The sequence below is a fragment of the Peromyscus maniculatus genome, chromosome 7, assembly GCF_049852395.1.
Source record: "Peromyscus maniculatus bairdii isolate BWxNUB_F1_BW_parent chromosome 7, HU_Pman_BW_mat_3.1, whole genome shotgun sequence".
NCBI lineage: Eukaryota > Metazoa > Chordata > Mammalia > Rodentia > Cricetidae > Peromyscus > Peromyscus maniculatus.
In genome coordinates, this window is record NC_134858.1 from 5,008,499 (window position 1) to 5,023,493 (window position 14,995).

The window sequence follows — 14,995 nt, forward strand, 5'->3', positions numbered from 1 at the left end:
CCCCTCTGGTTCGGCAGTTTCCCCCGGCCCCGCCTCCTGTGGGCCACGCCCCTCCTGACTTTGCGGACCACGCCCCGGCCCCGCCCCAGCCCGGCCCGCGCCCTATTTGGTCATTCGGGGGACCGGCGAGGCCGGCGGCGCTGCGGGGGAGCGGGACGCGGCGGAAGGGGACGCGGAGCGGTCGCGTGCGCGGAGGGCAGCTCGGGCGCCGTGCGGTCGCTGCGGGCGCTCAGGGGCCCTGGGAACAATGGCGCTGTGCGCGCGGGCCGCGCTGCTGCTGCTGCTGGGCGCGCTGCAGGTGCTGGCGCTGCCGGGGGCGGCGGCCGACGGTAGGTCCGCGGAGAGGAAGCGCGCTGGGGCGGCCTGCGTCTCCACGTCCGGCGTCCTCGTGGAAAGTTCCACGCATCTGCCGTAGACTCCGCGGGCCGAGGGGAACTGAGGTTGGGGCGGGTTTCCCGCTTGTCCCGGGGCCACCTGGCTTTTCCGGGCTTGGGGGCGGCAGGCCGGCGTGGTGCCGGCAACCTGTTGAGTTTTCCTGGGGTGGCCCTTCTGCCGAGGACTCAGCCTTTCCCTGGAGTTCTGTGGCTGGTAGAAAGACCTGTAGATTGAAGTATGTCCGCTGACTGCTGCAGAAACAGATCTGGTTTTCGAATACCCACACAGCTTTTAGCAGAAGGCCCCCCAAGACGCTACAAGTTGGATTCCAGGACCAGTGCGGCTGGGTGGGGAGCCTTGGGTGTGCGCGCCTTGTTCCCCCCGCGCAGGTGAGGCTTATGCCCGGGCCGAGGCCACTAGGGCTACGAGTCACCTGCGCAGCAACCTTCAGGTCTCTGTTGTCCAGAGCCCACGACGTCATTAAGGCCGTAACAAAATGTGTTGGCAGCCTTCTGTGTTGGGGATTTTTGTTTCCCTTCGGGGCCTTGACCTTTTGGACACTTTGAGAACTCTGAGTTTGTGAGGATTCTGTTTCCCCTTAGTACCTACTAGAGTCCAGTCGCTAGGGAAATAGTAAACTAGGGTAAGTAGCTTTATGTGACCAAAGGCTTTGTGATTTTCAGTTCTGTCCAGCTGTTGTGTGTGTTTTTAGTTTCATTTATGGAGAAATTTTCATTCGTTTTCTCCACCTGCTTGCCTTGCGTGCACAAATAAGTCTGTTTACTCTGAGTTACTGAGTAGAGGAGAGTGGAGTCATAACACATTTTTGTTGTTGTTCAATACTGCGTTCTGTTTATAAATGTCTCACTAGAGAGATTATTTAGAAAACTTGAAATGCTCTGATGCCCTGATGTTGTGAACTAGTAGAGCCAATGAATTTAGTTCTATAGACTAGTCACCTTCAAACTGTGCTAAAAGGAGGTTTTGTTAAGTGAGTAATCAACAGGACCAGGCCCCCTGGTAATCCCTGCAATTCAAAGGAAGTTTAAGGCCAGCTTGGGCTACATAGGGAAACCATACCTCTAAAAACTATAAAACAAAACCAAATAACTCGTCTAGTCTTTGCATGCAACATGTAATCTGTATAAGCAGCATTACAATGCATGGAGATTTTAGCAGTCATACTGAGATGTGGCTAATATTGGCTAGGTACATCTTCTGCCATGTTCTCCACTGTAATTCACCCCTAGGATCCTCATATACTATCTCCATTTTATAGCTGAGAATCTGAGACTTCGTAAGCCAACTTACTTACAGTACAAGTAACACGTTTGACTTCAGATTGGAGCCCAGACTCTACCATTTCATCAGCAGGCCACATCAGCTGATGTTAGCTCCTACTGTTCTCATTCCATAATGCTGTCCAGAATACTGTAGAAGACAGAAGATAATGTCATTGAACTTCTGGTTTTCAAATATTCTTCCTGACATGGTGGCACACGCCTTTAATCCTAGCCCTTGAGAGACAAAAGCAGGTTGATCTCTGTGAGTTCCAGGCCAGCTTGGTCTACATAGTGAGTACCAGGACAGCCAGGGCTATATAGAGCACCCCTGTCTCAAAATACCAAAATAATAATTTATCGTGCTGATGCTGATGCTGGGTTGGTGGCACACGTCTTTAATCCCAGCACTCAGGAGGCAGGATGGCAGGCTGTTAGTATTTTTTTTTTTTTATAGCAAATGACAGATACACTTTCAACAACCTTAGGGGAATGAAATAATTTGTATTAACTTATAACTGAAAGCATGGAATGTCTGTTTAAACATTCAAATATTTTGCCACTAAATTCTGTCTCAGGAGTGACAGTGATTGATGCTTATGCAGCAGTCCAGACAGGTTGATCTTTATTGTGGGGTCTTGGGCAGTGGGACAGACCTCTTGCTAATAGATGGGACAGTGAAGCCAGAAGAGGGAGGAACCAAAGGATAGCTTGATTGAGAAAGGAGCAGTTGGTGATGTCACACCAGGAAGATGGAGAGGAGAACATAGATCTATGCAGGCTTTGAAATTCATCAGCCCGATCCACATCCAGACTCACTCATGAGCAGAGCAGCTTTGTCTGGGCCTCAGCTCCTGTCACTGAAGAATAGGGCTCCTGCCATAGACTTTCCAGGAGGCTGAGAGGAAGCATTTAATATTGTCAGCCACTGCTTGGTGCCTGCCAAGTACGTCTGGTCTGATCAGGACCTGTCTGAATTCCATCTCACACTGGATGATAGTCCCATCCAGAGGAAGATATTTGCATATAAGAAAGAGATTTGTCAGTTGGTCAATATTTCAAAGTTGTTGTTGCTATCTTTGTGTTTTAAAGGTTCTTTGGTTTGTTTTGGATTTCTGTTTTGAGTGAGGGAGTTTGTTGGAAGTGAGTTATGTCAGAAACATAAAACACCTTTGTGTCTCTTTACATTGGGAGGGACTTAGAACAGGGCTTAGCCTGACCTCAATAGCACTGGTCTCTGTGACAGGAACAATAGTAGTATTACCTGAACTCCCTTCCCTCGTGGGTTGTCTTTATGCCAGTTCCAAAGTAAACCACTAAAAGGTGCCCACCTGGAGCACAGGATTCTCTTCTCCCCCTCCCTCCAAATCTTAAGGTCCTAGCTTAAAAATGAAAAGTCCTACTGAGATTTTCACTGAAAAATGAGAGACCTACAAATATCATCTCTCCACTGAGTGAAACTAGGGGTGCTGGTGGCAAGAAGACCAGGAGGAACCCGTGAACAAGAGGGCCTTTCCAGGATGGTCCACACCACCCGGAACAGAGCTGACGTCACCAGAGGGTGGCGCATAGTGAGCACTGTGCAAGTGTTTGTTACGGAAGCTTGCTGTGTTCTGTGTGAAAGATCTAACAGTGCAGCCTCAAACCCACTGACAGCTCCAGGATGTCTCATAGCAACAGTGGTACAAGCAGAACTTCCTGTGGCATTACCTCCCCTCCCCCATACCACTGCCATCCTCAGGCCTTGCCCATCTGCAGCTGTGAGTTCCCCTCCCCCTCATCTGCATACAGGCCCAGGCTTAAAGACTCACTATATCGGACTAGGCATGGAGTATATGCGTGATGGATACACATGCACTAAAGGGGCCTCTCATTTTCTTCAAGCTCACAGTTCCTTCAAAATGCAAGACCCTCCCAGCCCCCCCTGCAGCCCAGGAAGTGGAGACAGCCTGACTGTAAGCCTGTACAATGGACTGCTCATCAACCTGGTGGCGTCTGTAAAGGACACATTCTGCATTCGTCCTCAGAGGCCTGGCCATGCTGTCTTTGCATGGTGTGGTGTCTTTTCTGACCTCTCACACAAAAACAGTCAAAGCTGGCCTCAGTGTGCATACCCTCTGGAGCCCCACACCTTCACAGAAGGGCAGAGGGCTCATACCAAGTTGATTCTTCAGTGTGCTTTACTAATGCTTCTCTTTATTTTTATAGGCTCTCCAAGTGGAAACAACTCTGTGCCTCTACTGACCTCCAGTGTTAATGTTACAGGTAAATCTTACAAATTCAGGGTTTCTTCCATCTAGGCTATAATTCTAGTAGCCAGGGAGTATATTCAAGCTGCTCCAGGGCCTGGCTGAACCACAAGTTCCTCTCAAGTGAACCCCATAGCCCATTAGCAGGTGATGGTTCACAAGATTGTTGGTGTTAGTCCAGCAAAGATGTGAATAACTGAAGAAAAAAAAAAGTGTGGGAAGCTGGGTGCCTGTAATCCTAGCACTTGAGAGGTGTATGCAGGAAGATTAGGACTTTGAGGTGATCCTCAGCCACATAGGGACTTCAAGGCATCCTGGAGTGCATGGGAACCCTGTGCGAGCTTGCTTTCAGTTGCTGTGATAAAATTCCATGAGCAAAATCAACATGAGGAGAAAACAGTTATTTCATCATACAACTCTCAGGTCACACTCCATCACTCAGGGCAGGAACACAGAGTTAAGAACTGAAGCAGAGCCCATGGGGGAATGCTATTCACTGGCTTGTTCCTCATGCTTGTTCAGCCTGCTTTCTTATCCAGTCCAGGACTAAAGTGAGAAATCCACAGGATTCTGCCAAGGAGTATTAGGGAATTTATTAGGACATGAGTTGAGCAAATACCACTACACAGGACCACCTGCCCGGGGATGGCACTGCCCACAGTGGGCTGTGCCCTCCACATCAATCATTGATCAAGAAGGTTCCCCACAGCCCTGCCTGTAGGCCAGTCTGATTGAGACCTTTCTCAGTTGAGGTTCACTCCTCCCAGATGGCTGGTGCTTGTGTCAAGTTGACAGAATCTTAACCAGTACAGTCCGTGTCTCAAACAAAGCAAAAACATACTGGGATTTCAACCTGCGTGTGGCTTGTGAAGTCATGAGTCTGCAGGTCCACTAATGAACAAAGTCCCCTGAGCTGCCCTGGCTGGCTCTGAATGCCACTGTTTGAGCCATCAGACTTCAGCCTGCCATCTTTCTTTTCCAGAGAGACAGTTAATGAGGCCCTCCTTCACTCGCACTGTTAGTTTGGGACAGATGAGCCCTTCTGGGGCTCTGCACTCACTAGCCTGCAGGTGCTGTCACAGGATGGGGCACCTGCCCATTGCCTTCATTTCCAGTGCTGACTTGTCAGAATTTTCCCAGGAGCCTGCCCTGAGAAAATCCTTCCCAGACTCCTGGGGAAGACACTACATCCAGCAGGGGGTCATCTGAGGGAAAAGAATCTATGTACACCATGCTCTTTTGTCCTTTATTTCTCTAAGACAAAATTCTGCCTACATAGCTTCAGTTCCGTCCTGACACTCAGTTTCTCTCTGTCCCTTCTTTTTCTGTCCTCTCATAGTCTAATAGTAACTAAGCCCTTATGTTTTTGATCTTCTCTTCGTCCCCTGTTCCTTCATCCTCCATCTTTCCTCCCTTTCCTTACTCCTCGGCCTGAGCCAGCCTGCCTTACCATCTACAGAAACTCTAGCTTGTTCTCTTCTCCCCCAGCCATGCCACTCTGCTCTGACCAGGCAGTCTGCTCCAGTCTTTACTGCACCTGGTTATGCAAAACACCCTATTGTCCTGAGACAATGGCTCTCAATGCTACTAGGCCTGAAGGCAAGGGGTGGTCTGAGCTTCATTTGCTCAAGAAACAAAGCTATGCATCTACAGTCTGCCTGTCTCCTAGGCCCTGCAGGGGTGTTACATAGTGGATCAGCAGCAGGTCTGAGAAGCTAAACTTTTTGCCATATGACCTAATAGTATATGGAGACACAAGAATTTCATAGCAGAAGACAGCTGATACCTACTGAAAGCTGAATAACACCAAATATTCCATGATAAATGGCTATCCTCTTGAAGGACTCCTTGGTCGGTCAAGGTATAGTTTATTATATACAGCTGTACTCTTATTTCATATTCTTGTGGCCCATGACACTGACTGAGAGAGAAACTGGAAAAGGTTACACATAACCTGCTCTTACTGACACATTCTGAGTGCTCAGGGCACAAAGTAGACCACATCTTGACTCCCTAAAATGTTTTATATTTAATATTCTCATGGTAAAATATGGATGAGATAGAATTTCTGATTTTTGCCACTTTACATTTACAGTTCTTGCTATTGCGTGCATTCACATTATTGTGCAAGTTCATAGAGTTGTGTTGTTATTTATTTCTTTGTTTAACCATGTCATACAATGTAGGTTAGGCTTTGCTCAAGTTCACTGTGTGATGCAGACTGGTCTTGAACTTGATATCCTCCTGGCTCAACCCTGTGGCTACTGGGATCAGAGACTTAGCCTACCCAGCTGGTCCCGGAGTCCTGTGTGGTTTGTCCTCACACCCTGTGCCTTGTTCTCATTCGGTCTGCCTTTCCTGCTGATGTCTAGTGCAACATAGCTATGCTTCTGTTGTGATCATAGCAATGGCTGTGCTGAATTCCAGTGTATGTGACAGAATGACAGAAAACTTCATGGGGGAGAAAAGGACTAGAAAGATGCCCCCAAGTATAGTAATATTTATCAACTGGGTTGATAAATTATTGTCAGCAAGTATAATAGTAATTACCACTGGGTAGTTGAATGTTTTACATATATTACTAGGCGGTTAGGTGAATGTCTCTTCCTGTTAGCTTATTTTAGGGGGAAGGAAAATGTGTGTGTGTGTGTGTACATGTGTACATGTGTACATGTGTATACATGTGTACAGGTGTATTCACCATTCGCCTGAGTGTGGTGAAGGCCCATGATTGGCCTCAGGTCTCTTCCCTTGTCACTTTCCATCTGTATCACTTTTGTTTATTATTTTATTTATTATGTTTATAGGAGATGGCTTAGCAGTTAAGAGCTTTTGTTGCTCCTATCAAGGGAGAACCTGATTTCAGTATTTAGTAGCCACGTCAGGTGACTCACACCCACCTACATACCAAGTCCAGGGAATACAATGCTTTTGGCTTCAGCAGGCACCTGCACTAGAGTGCACAGACATACACACACACACACACACACACACACACACACTTATAACTAAAATGATTTTTTTTTTAAAGTAAAACAGCAGAACTTTCAAAGTGGTGGTGGGGTTATAGAGTGTTTCCCTCACTGCTCTGAAAAGCTAGTTCAGACTCAACCTGTTGGATTTTTCCTGCTATTAATGACATTCATGTTTGTGTGCTTGCGTTTGAAGATTGCTGGTAACGTGGACTGTCCATAGATTTCCCCAGACTGTGGAGTGGAATAACCATACACTGCATGCCCACCTACTGAACCAGATGGGTGTTTGGATTACCCACTTGACCTGGTGCTATTTCAGGCAAAAGGCATTTAGTAAATAAAACAGATCTGAGTTTGCTCTTGAGTGCTCCATCAAGGGAGGGGGAGGGAGTATAAGGAAGAAATGAGCTGCAGATGGTTTGAGATGGTGATAAGAGGTAAACAGGTGGTAAAATCCATACCTAAACAGGTGATGGTGGGGTAGAGACTGACCACAGGTCTGCTTCAGGTTCTTTGATGTGGGTAGACCTGTACAAGGTGGGCTGGCTTAAGCTAAGACTTGAAGACCGGAGAGAGCCAGCCCTATCCATAACAGAGGAAAGAACCTTCCAGGCAGGAGAAAAAACCAGCATAGGCACCGTACTGCAGGTACTCTGAGAAGGAGTGACCATCTTCCTCAAGGAACATTGGCAGTGACGTGCAAGGGTGGCTGCTTTTTGGTTATGTTATCATATACAGGAAATAGGGGACAAAACAATTACGGATTAGCTGTCAAAATATGGGAGGCTGGAAACAGGTCATGGCAACTGAGTTAACTGTTCGGGGTCTTTTTTCCTCATAAGTTGAGGGCTCTTTTTTCTGTAGTATCTGTCAGTGAGTCTGGCCCACTGCACTCTCTCATACTCGGCAGCTAGGATGATGTAATGCCCTGGCTTTCCTTTCCACGTCTGTCTGTAATACGCTAGCGTTGTGATTAGGAACCTGAACTGCACCTGGCATGTTGATGATGTGACCAGGACTGCTGTGCACATCACCACTGTAAGCTTGTTGTAGGTGGGTTCCTTTGTTGTTGTTGTGCCTGGTTTAGCCATGCCTCTCCCTCTCCCCTTTTCTGGTTGTGAAGGTAATTCATGGTTCATGTGGAAATTGTGTAAGATATAGTAAATAGCTAACATCGTTACTTGAGGTATTTTGTTTTATGTGTGTGTCCGTCCATGGGTCATGTGGAGGGCAGAGAACACCTTATAGGAGTGAGTTCCCTGTCCACGTGTCCTGGGGATGGAACGTTGACCGTCAGCCTTGGCAGCAACACCTTTACCAGCTGGGCCATCTCGCCAGCCCAATAACAATGTTTCCTACTTGAGAACTGCTAAAAGAATAGATTGTGAGGTCTCGCCATAAAAAATAAATGTGTGAGGTGGGGCGTGATTGAACCAATCCACAGTGGCTCAAAACATGTAGTACACTGTAAATATATACACAATTTTAAAAGTACTCTGTTTTAGGTTTGGGGTTTTTTTTTTTTGTTTGTTTGTTTGTTTGTTTTTTCAGCTTAAATTTGTGAGCACAGTATTTGAAAAATGGGAATTCAGACCCTCGTGGCCCGTGCTTATAACATACTTGCTCACCCGTGTGGTCCATTGTCCCTCTTATCTTTCTTTCTTTTTTGTTTTGTTTTGTTTCTTTTTATAGAAGAAGCAAAATTACTTTATCCAGAGCAAAAAAAGAGTACAGGTCAGAGAGGGCTACACAGTCCAGATTGGTGGTGGGCCACATGAGCGAGAGTCCTCAGAGCCCCGGGCATTGTGGAGGTCAGGACGCAGGAGCTGCTCACCCAGGGGGTGCTGTGAGCACTTCTTTTTGTTTTGTCGTTGTTTTTTTCTTGTTGCTGAAAAGTTTTTCATACACTACACTCAGATCACACATTCCCCTCCCCAGCTCTTACTGGACACTGTATTTTATAACCTTTGCTTCGAATAGAGTTTCCTTGCTACTTTCCCAAGAAGAGGAGAGAGGGGAAGAGAAGAGGGGGTGAAAGAAGGAAAAACACTGTGGTGGGTGCCCTGAGACTGGCCTGCGGGCTCTGGAAACTGGTTTGGTTGCTTGCTCTCTGCACTGGTTTTTAGTGTCTACCCATGGTATGTATTTCATGTTGTCCTTCAGAGAAAATAAAAAGAGAAAAAGAATCATTTTGTTGTTGGTTGGACACGGATGATGTGTAGTCTCTCTGAGTCTCCCCTCCCATTCGGCAGCACAGGCCTCACAGGGTAGGTGAGGTGGCATGTAAGGACCCCAGCACTCAGCACTGACCAAGCAAGAAGTCATGTGGTTCTGTTCCTCCTCCTCCTCCAGTCTCCCCGGCTCCCCTGGCTCCGGGCCTTTGCAGCAGACTGTTCTTGATACCTAAAGCACTGTCCCTCCTGTGTCTGCCTTTGCCTGCCTGTTGTCCATGCATCAGAGTGCTGAACACTGAATGCTCAGGCCTCACACTTAGTGAACAGTCCTTGATCGCCCAGATTCCAGGGACCCAGTGGTTTAACATTCTGTGTCTACATGATGCTTTCTTCCTGTGACTCCAGCTGTCAGCTAGTGCCTGAAGGGGCAGTGTTGACTTCAGTCACCACATCCCAGGGCCCAGTGCAGGACCTGGCATGAATTTCTGTTGGAACAGTAAGCGATAACCAAGCATTCTACATAGAAGAAGTGTATGGGCTGTCTTAGCCCTGGGTGCCAGGAGTCCCCCAGGTGTAGTCAGCGAGCACAGAGCTCTGTGTTTGTGGGAGTTGCCATGATTAGATTCGTGTAGAAGCAACGCTGAGTCTTGCTTCTTCCCAGGATCAGGCTGCACACCCAGCAGCTTCTTGGCAGGACATCTCTGCTTTGTAAGAAGGTAGAAAGGGCAAGAGGAAAAAGGCTGGTCCTGCAGCTCCCCTAAGGAGGACAGCTGTCCCAGGGAGGTGCTGGAGTCTCCCTGGAGTTTGAAATTGATTATAATGCAGCCAGAAGCTATGGAAAACTCAAAGGTGGGCAATCCCATGATTTGACTGACATTTCAAAGAGTAAGGTTCATGATTAGGAACCTGCTGAGTGAGTGTAAATGGCTGTAGGCCAGGACAGTGGTGAGGAGTCTGCACAGGCCTTCTGCTGATTGACTGGGGACAGCAGGTGGCAGTGGGGGCTGCAGGCCGGTGTTTGGGTCAGTGAGCAGACACTTCACCCCACGTTTGGAGATCATTTCAAAGGGAAAAATTAAGATTGAGCCCTGCGAGTTCACGGCAGACTTGAGAGGCCCGACGGGCAGAGCCGTGTGAGAGAGGAAAAGGAACCGGGCTAGAGAAGGAGAGACTCCCTCTTACTGTGCTCATGGTCTGTCGAGGCAGAGGTGACTGGGCCGTGGTAGCACTGAAGACAGGCAGTTTTCACTTCAGTGAGCCACTTACTAAAAAGGGTTCTTGTGGATCAAGAGCTCCTTCAGTCCTGGAAATTGTTAGGTTACCCATCGCTTTTTAACTTTTAACATAAACTTTACAACTTGCATCAGTCTTTATTTACTTACTTACTTACTTACTTACTTACTTGTGTGTCTGTATATCTGTGCCTCATGTATGCAGATATCCATGGAGGCCAGAAAGGGAGACCTGGAGTTACAGGTGGTTGTGAGCCACCCAGTGTGGGATTTAGGAACTGGACTTGAGTCCTCGGAAAGAGCAGTAAGCTCTTGTCTTAGTCACCACTTTATTGCTATGAAGAGACACCAAGGCAGCTCTTTTTTTTTTTTTTTGAAGCTGAGGATCGAACCCAGGGCCTTGCACTTGCTAGGCAAGCGCTCTACCACTGAGCTAAATCCCCAACCCCAAGGCAACTCCTATAAAAGAAAATTTATTGAGGGCTTGCTTACAGTCTCAGAGACTCAGTCCATTATTACCATGGCAGAGAGCGTGGCAGTAAGCAAGTGTGGTGCTGGAGAAGTAGCTGAGAGCTACATCCTGATCCACAGCAGAGGGAGAGGGAGGGAGGTCCATGCTGAGCCAGTGTGAGCTTTTGAAAACTCAAAGCCCACCCCCAGTGACACACTTCCTCCATCAAGGCCACGCCTCCTAGTCCTTAAATAGTGCTACTCCCTGATGACTCTATTCAAATATTTGAGCCTTTGGGGTCCATTCTTATTTAGACCACCCCAGCAGGCCTGACGCTTGAGCCTTCTCACCAGCCCAGATCGCATTCCCATCTTCAGAGCAGCAGCTCTCAAGCTTAGCCATAAGTTATTAGAAATACCAATCCTGGTGCCTGTTGAGACAAATTAAATCTGAGTGGGAAAAAGCAGAAACACTCCACTGTGTCTGAAGTAGAGAAGCACTGCCCCACCCCCCACCCCTGCTCCCACAGTGGCTGGGGCATCTCCTCCTCAGTGGTCTTTGCATAGGTGTATGCTCAGGATGGCGGTCATAACAAGATGTGAAGAAAGTAACAATTGATGGCATTTGGCAAGTAAGGGATTTGTTTCCTTGCTGGGGTTTAGAATATGTTGCCTGGTGATGGTCACTGCGTGGAAGCCTCCTGAAAACAGACCTGACACCCCACCTCCAGAGGCATGAGCAGTAACAGCAGCCAGACCCTTGGTGTGGTGGGGATTTTACTTTGCTGGCTAACTGTTTGATCTGATAGTCAGTCCATTAGCTGTCAAGAGGATAAGGGGAAAGTCCGTAGGAAAGTAAAGCTTCCCTCAAGTTTCAGAACTGAAACTGAGATGTTACAGAGAACAGTGGAGAGGTCCCGTCACATGGTGCGTAGGTCAGCATGACACTTGTGTTCTAGGCACCTGTCCAGGATTAGCCATGAAATGTCCTGAAACATCACAGCTAACCTTGGCAAAGCCGACCTCCCGATTAGTCCTTTTGTGACAGTGTGACGAGAGAGAGGGAGACGACAAATGTGAACTTTTTTATTCGTTTGTGCTGTGAAACTTGGCCCTTTGAGAGACTCCTGTGAAGGTGGGCACTTTGATTTTTGTGGATTTTGTGAATATACGTGAAGACTTTTCAAAACCATAATCCTAATGTCATTTTCACACTTTAGAAAAAACTCAAGTCATGTTTTAGGTGGCTGTCCAATCATTGCTCTTTGAATAATTTTTCATAAACTCTGAAAAAAGAAAAAAAATTGACAAGCCCCTACCCACTGAGTCAACCTACTGACCATTTTCCATTCCATTTCTCTCCATGGTCAAGCTCCAGTGAAACCAGCAAGCTTCTGGCTCCTCTCATGGGGTCTTAGTGCCCTCCACTTTCCCAGAACCCTTCCCTCATCATGTCAACAACCACAGTGTAACATTTTTAAAAATATTTCTGTTTAATTATGTGTTCACTGCAAATGCAGATGCCCATGGAGGCCAGAAGGGGGCGTTGGATCCCCTTGAGCTTGGGTTGTAGGTGGTTGTGAGCTATGGCAGTCGTTGCTCGGAACAGAAAACCAGCCCTGGTTTTCCTTTTTTTCTTTTTGTTACAAAGTCTGCCTGTTTTTCCAAATTGTCTCATATGGTCTACCATACCATAGCCAGGACCAAACTTTAGATTCCGTGCTTGCATGCGTGCGTACAATGCTGCTTTTCAGTTTCTGATTTATTTCACCTGACATGACCATCAGTCCATCTGTGTCACAGGATGGTCGGGATGTCTTTTATCATCAGTGGCGTTCTGTTGCGTGTACCCACCACATTGTCTTTGTCATCAGCAGGTGCACTTAGGTTGTTTGCATGCATGTTTGCATGATTGATAGCTGCAATCAAGATGGGCATGCAGCTACCTCTTTGACATGCTTGCTTGCTTTCCTCTGGATTGAGACCCAGACACCTGTCTGTTGCTGACAGTGGAATACTAAAGTTGTCAGCTAATGTTGAAATTTTATCTCCACTTCCTCTTGCTGGACTGAATCTCCCATCATTGTATAATGGTCATATTTATTTGTACTGCTTTTGTTTTAACACATAGTTTACCTATGAGGCTACCCTCTCTTTTAAATTCCTTTTTTCATGGGATTCTGCCTTCTTTACTTTCAGTTTGCATGAGCTCAAACAGTTGAACTTAGTTTTTTGTAAAGACCATTTAGTTTGATAGAAATTTGGGGTTCCGCCCACATTTACTCATTGTCTTTTAATTGGGGGATTTAATGCATATACTTCAAGGTTACTGTTGACCGGGTGGGTCCGAGTCTATCTTATTTTACAACTGGTTTTCTAGTTTTGCTGTATTTCCTCTTCTCTTACAGTCTTTGTGGCTACGTGACTGGTGATTCGGTTCCTTGCTTACTACTTTGGGGTCTTATCTGCTAGTCTTGAGTTGTGGTTTTGTTTTGTTTTGTTTTGTTTTTCCATGAAACTTGAAAGAAACAAGCCTTGATTGTAAGTAGCTGTTTCAAAACTAGTCCACTGATTTCCTTAGCACTCAGGCCGGGAATCGCTGTGCCCTGGTGTCCCAGTGGGAGACTGTCACCAAGGCTCTTACTCGGCTGCCATCTTCCTGGGAAGAACATGTTTTTAAACGTTATGCAACAGGTTCTCTTTATCTTCCTTTTCTAGTGAAAAGGGAGGGGGCTTTCAGTGTTGTGTAGCAACAAAAAGCACAGCACCAACATTTGCACATGGTGATTATAAACTTCCCCTTTCATGGTATAGAGTCAAGGTGGTTTTAGTAATTCCTTGATGGACTTGAAAACTTAAGGTTGATTGTAGGTTATGTAGCTCCATTATAGAGCACTTGCCTAGCATGCAGGAGGTCCCAAGTTCTATGCCTGGCACTGCAATTAAGTAAATAAATAATGAAATTATTAGCTGTATATCTTACACAGTGAATGCTTTAAGTGTGGAATAGTTGTGATAAAGAAATTTATTCTGAATCTGTTTCTGTTGATGCTTGAGTTAGATTGCTTACTTGTGAGAGTCTTTGTTCTGTTTTGGTTCCTTCCTGCTTCTCAACCTCCCTGGTGCTAGGATTACAGGCATTTGCCACCAGCACCTGTAAGAATTTACCAGCCAAGCCTATAAAGAATCAGGTCTGCCAGACAGGAGGCCCTTGATCTTATGGGGTACTTAGTTAGGGTTTCTAATGCTGTGAAGAGACACCATGATCACAGCAACTCTTATAAAGGAAAATATTTAATTGGGGCTGGCTTACATTTCAGAGGTTTAGTCCATTATTGTCATGGCAGGAAACATGGCAGCACACAGGCAGACATGGTGCTGGAGAGGTAGTTAAGAGTTCGACATCTGGATCTTCAAGCAGCAGGAAGAGACAGTCACTAGGCCTGGCTTGAGCTTCTACAACCTCAAAGTCCATCCTCAGTGACACACTTCCTCCAACAAGGCCACACCTCCTAATGGTGCTGCTCCCTTTGGGCCTATGGGAGCCATTTTTATTCAGACCACTTTATTCCATTCCCTTTAGGAGCATTTGCCAGGGCATTGCATCACAGCAATTGTCTATGCGCAACTTCAACCACCTGAACTTTCAAGCTTTAGGACCTCTGACAAGACCAGAAAAGCCTCCGGGCCACTGTCACTGGCTAACAGGTCACTCCCTGCCTCAGGCTTTTCAGCTAACTGGTGGACTGCCAAAGCTACGTAATAAGTTATTTTCAAAACAAGATGACTGGGCACAAAGCTCAGGGGCAGAGCACTTGGGCTGAATCCTTGACCCTCTATGGTGATGGTGGTGATGATTTGAATAAAAATGGCCCCCACAGATACATTAGGAGGTGTAGCCTTGTTGCCATGCTTCCTGCCGTAACGATAATAGACTAAACCTTAGATCTCTGAATTGTAAGCCAGCTCCAATTAAATGTTTTCCTTAATAAGAATTGTGTGGTCATGATGTCTCTTCAAACAATAGAAACTCTAAGACAGAGTTGGTACCAGGAACTGGGGCCCTGCTCTGATAGGCCAGGCCATGTTCTTGTTGCTAGAATGTGGGCTTTGGGACTTTGGATTAGAAACGCAGCTGAATACTTTTAAGTGGACCTTACAGTGCAATACTAGTAGGATCATGGAAGACAGTGGTGCTGAGCATGATTTGAACTGTGAGGGCCTGGCTCAAGACAGAGTACCTCCTCATGTCTTGAGGCT

At 46.7% G+C, this 14,995-nt stretch overlaps 1 protein-coding gene across 1 annotated transcript in view; it reads left to right on the forward strand.

Annotated features, from left to right (window-relative positions):
• Nucleotides 1-59: 59 nt before the first annotated feature.
• Nucleotides 60-14,995, forward strand: part of Tmem123 (transmembrane protein 123) — a 31,667-nt gene continuing 16,731 nt past the window's right edge. The window contains exons 1-2 of the mRNA XM_006983783.4: nucleotides 60-329; nucleotides 3,864-3,920. Of these exons, the coding sequence (XP_006983845.2) occupies nucleotides 248-329; nucleotides 3,864-3,920 (139 nt within the window). The 5' untranslated portion in view covers nucleotides 60-247. The remainder of the gene's footprint in view (nucleotides 330-3,863; nucleotides 3,921-14,995) is intronic.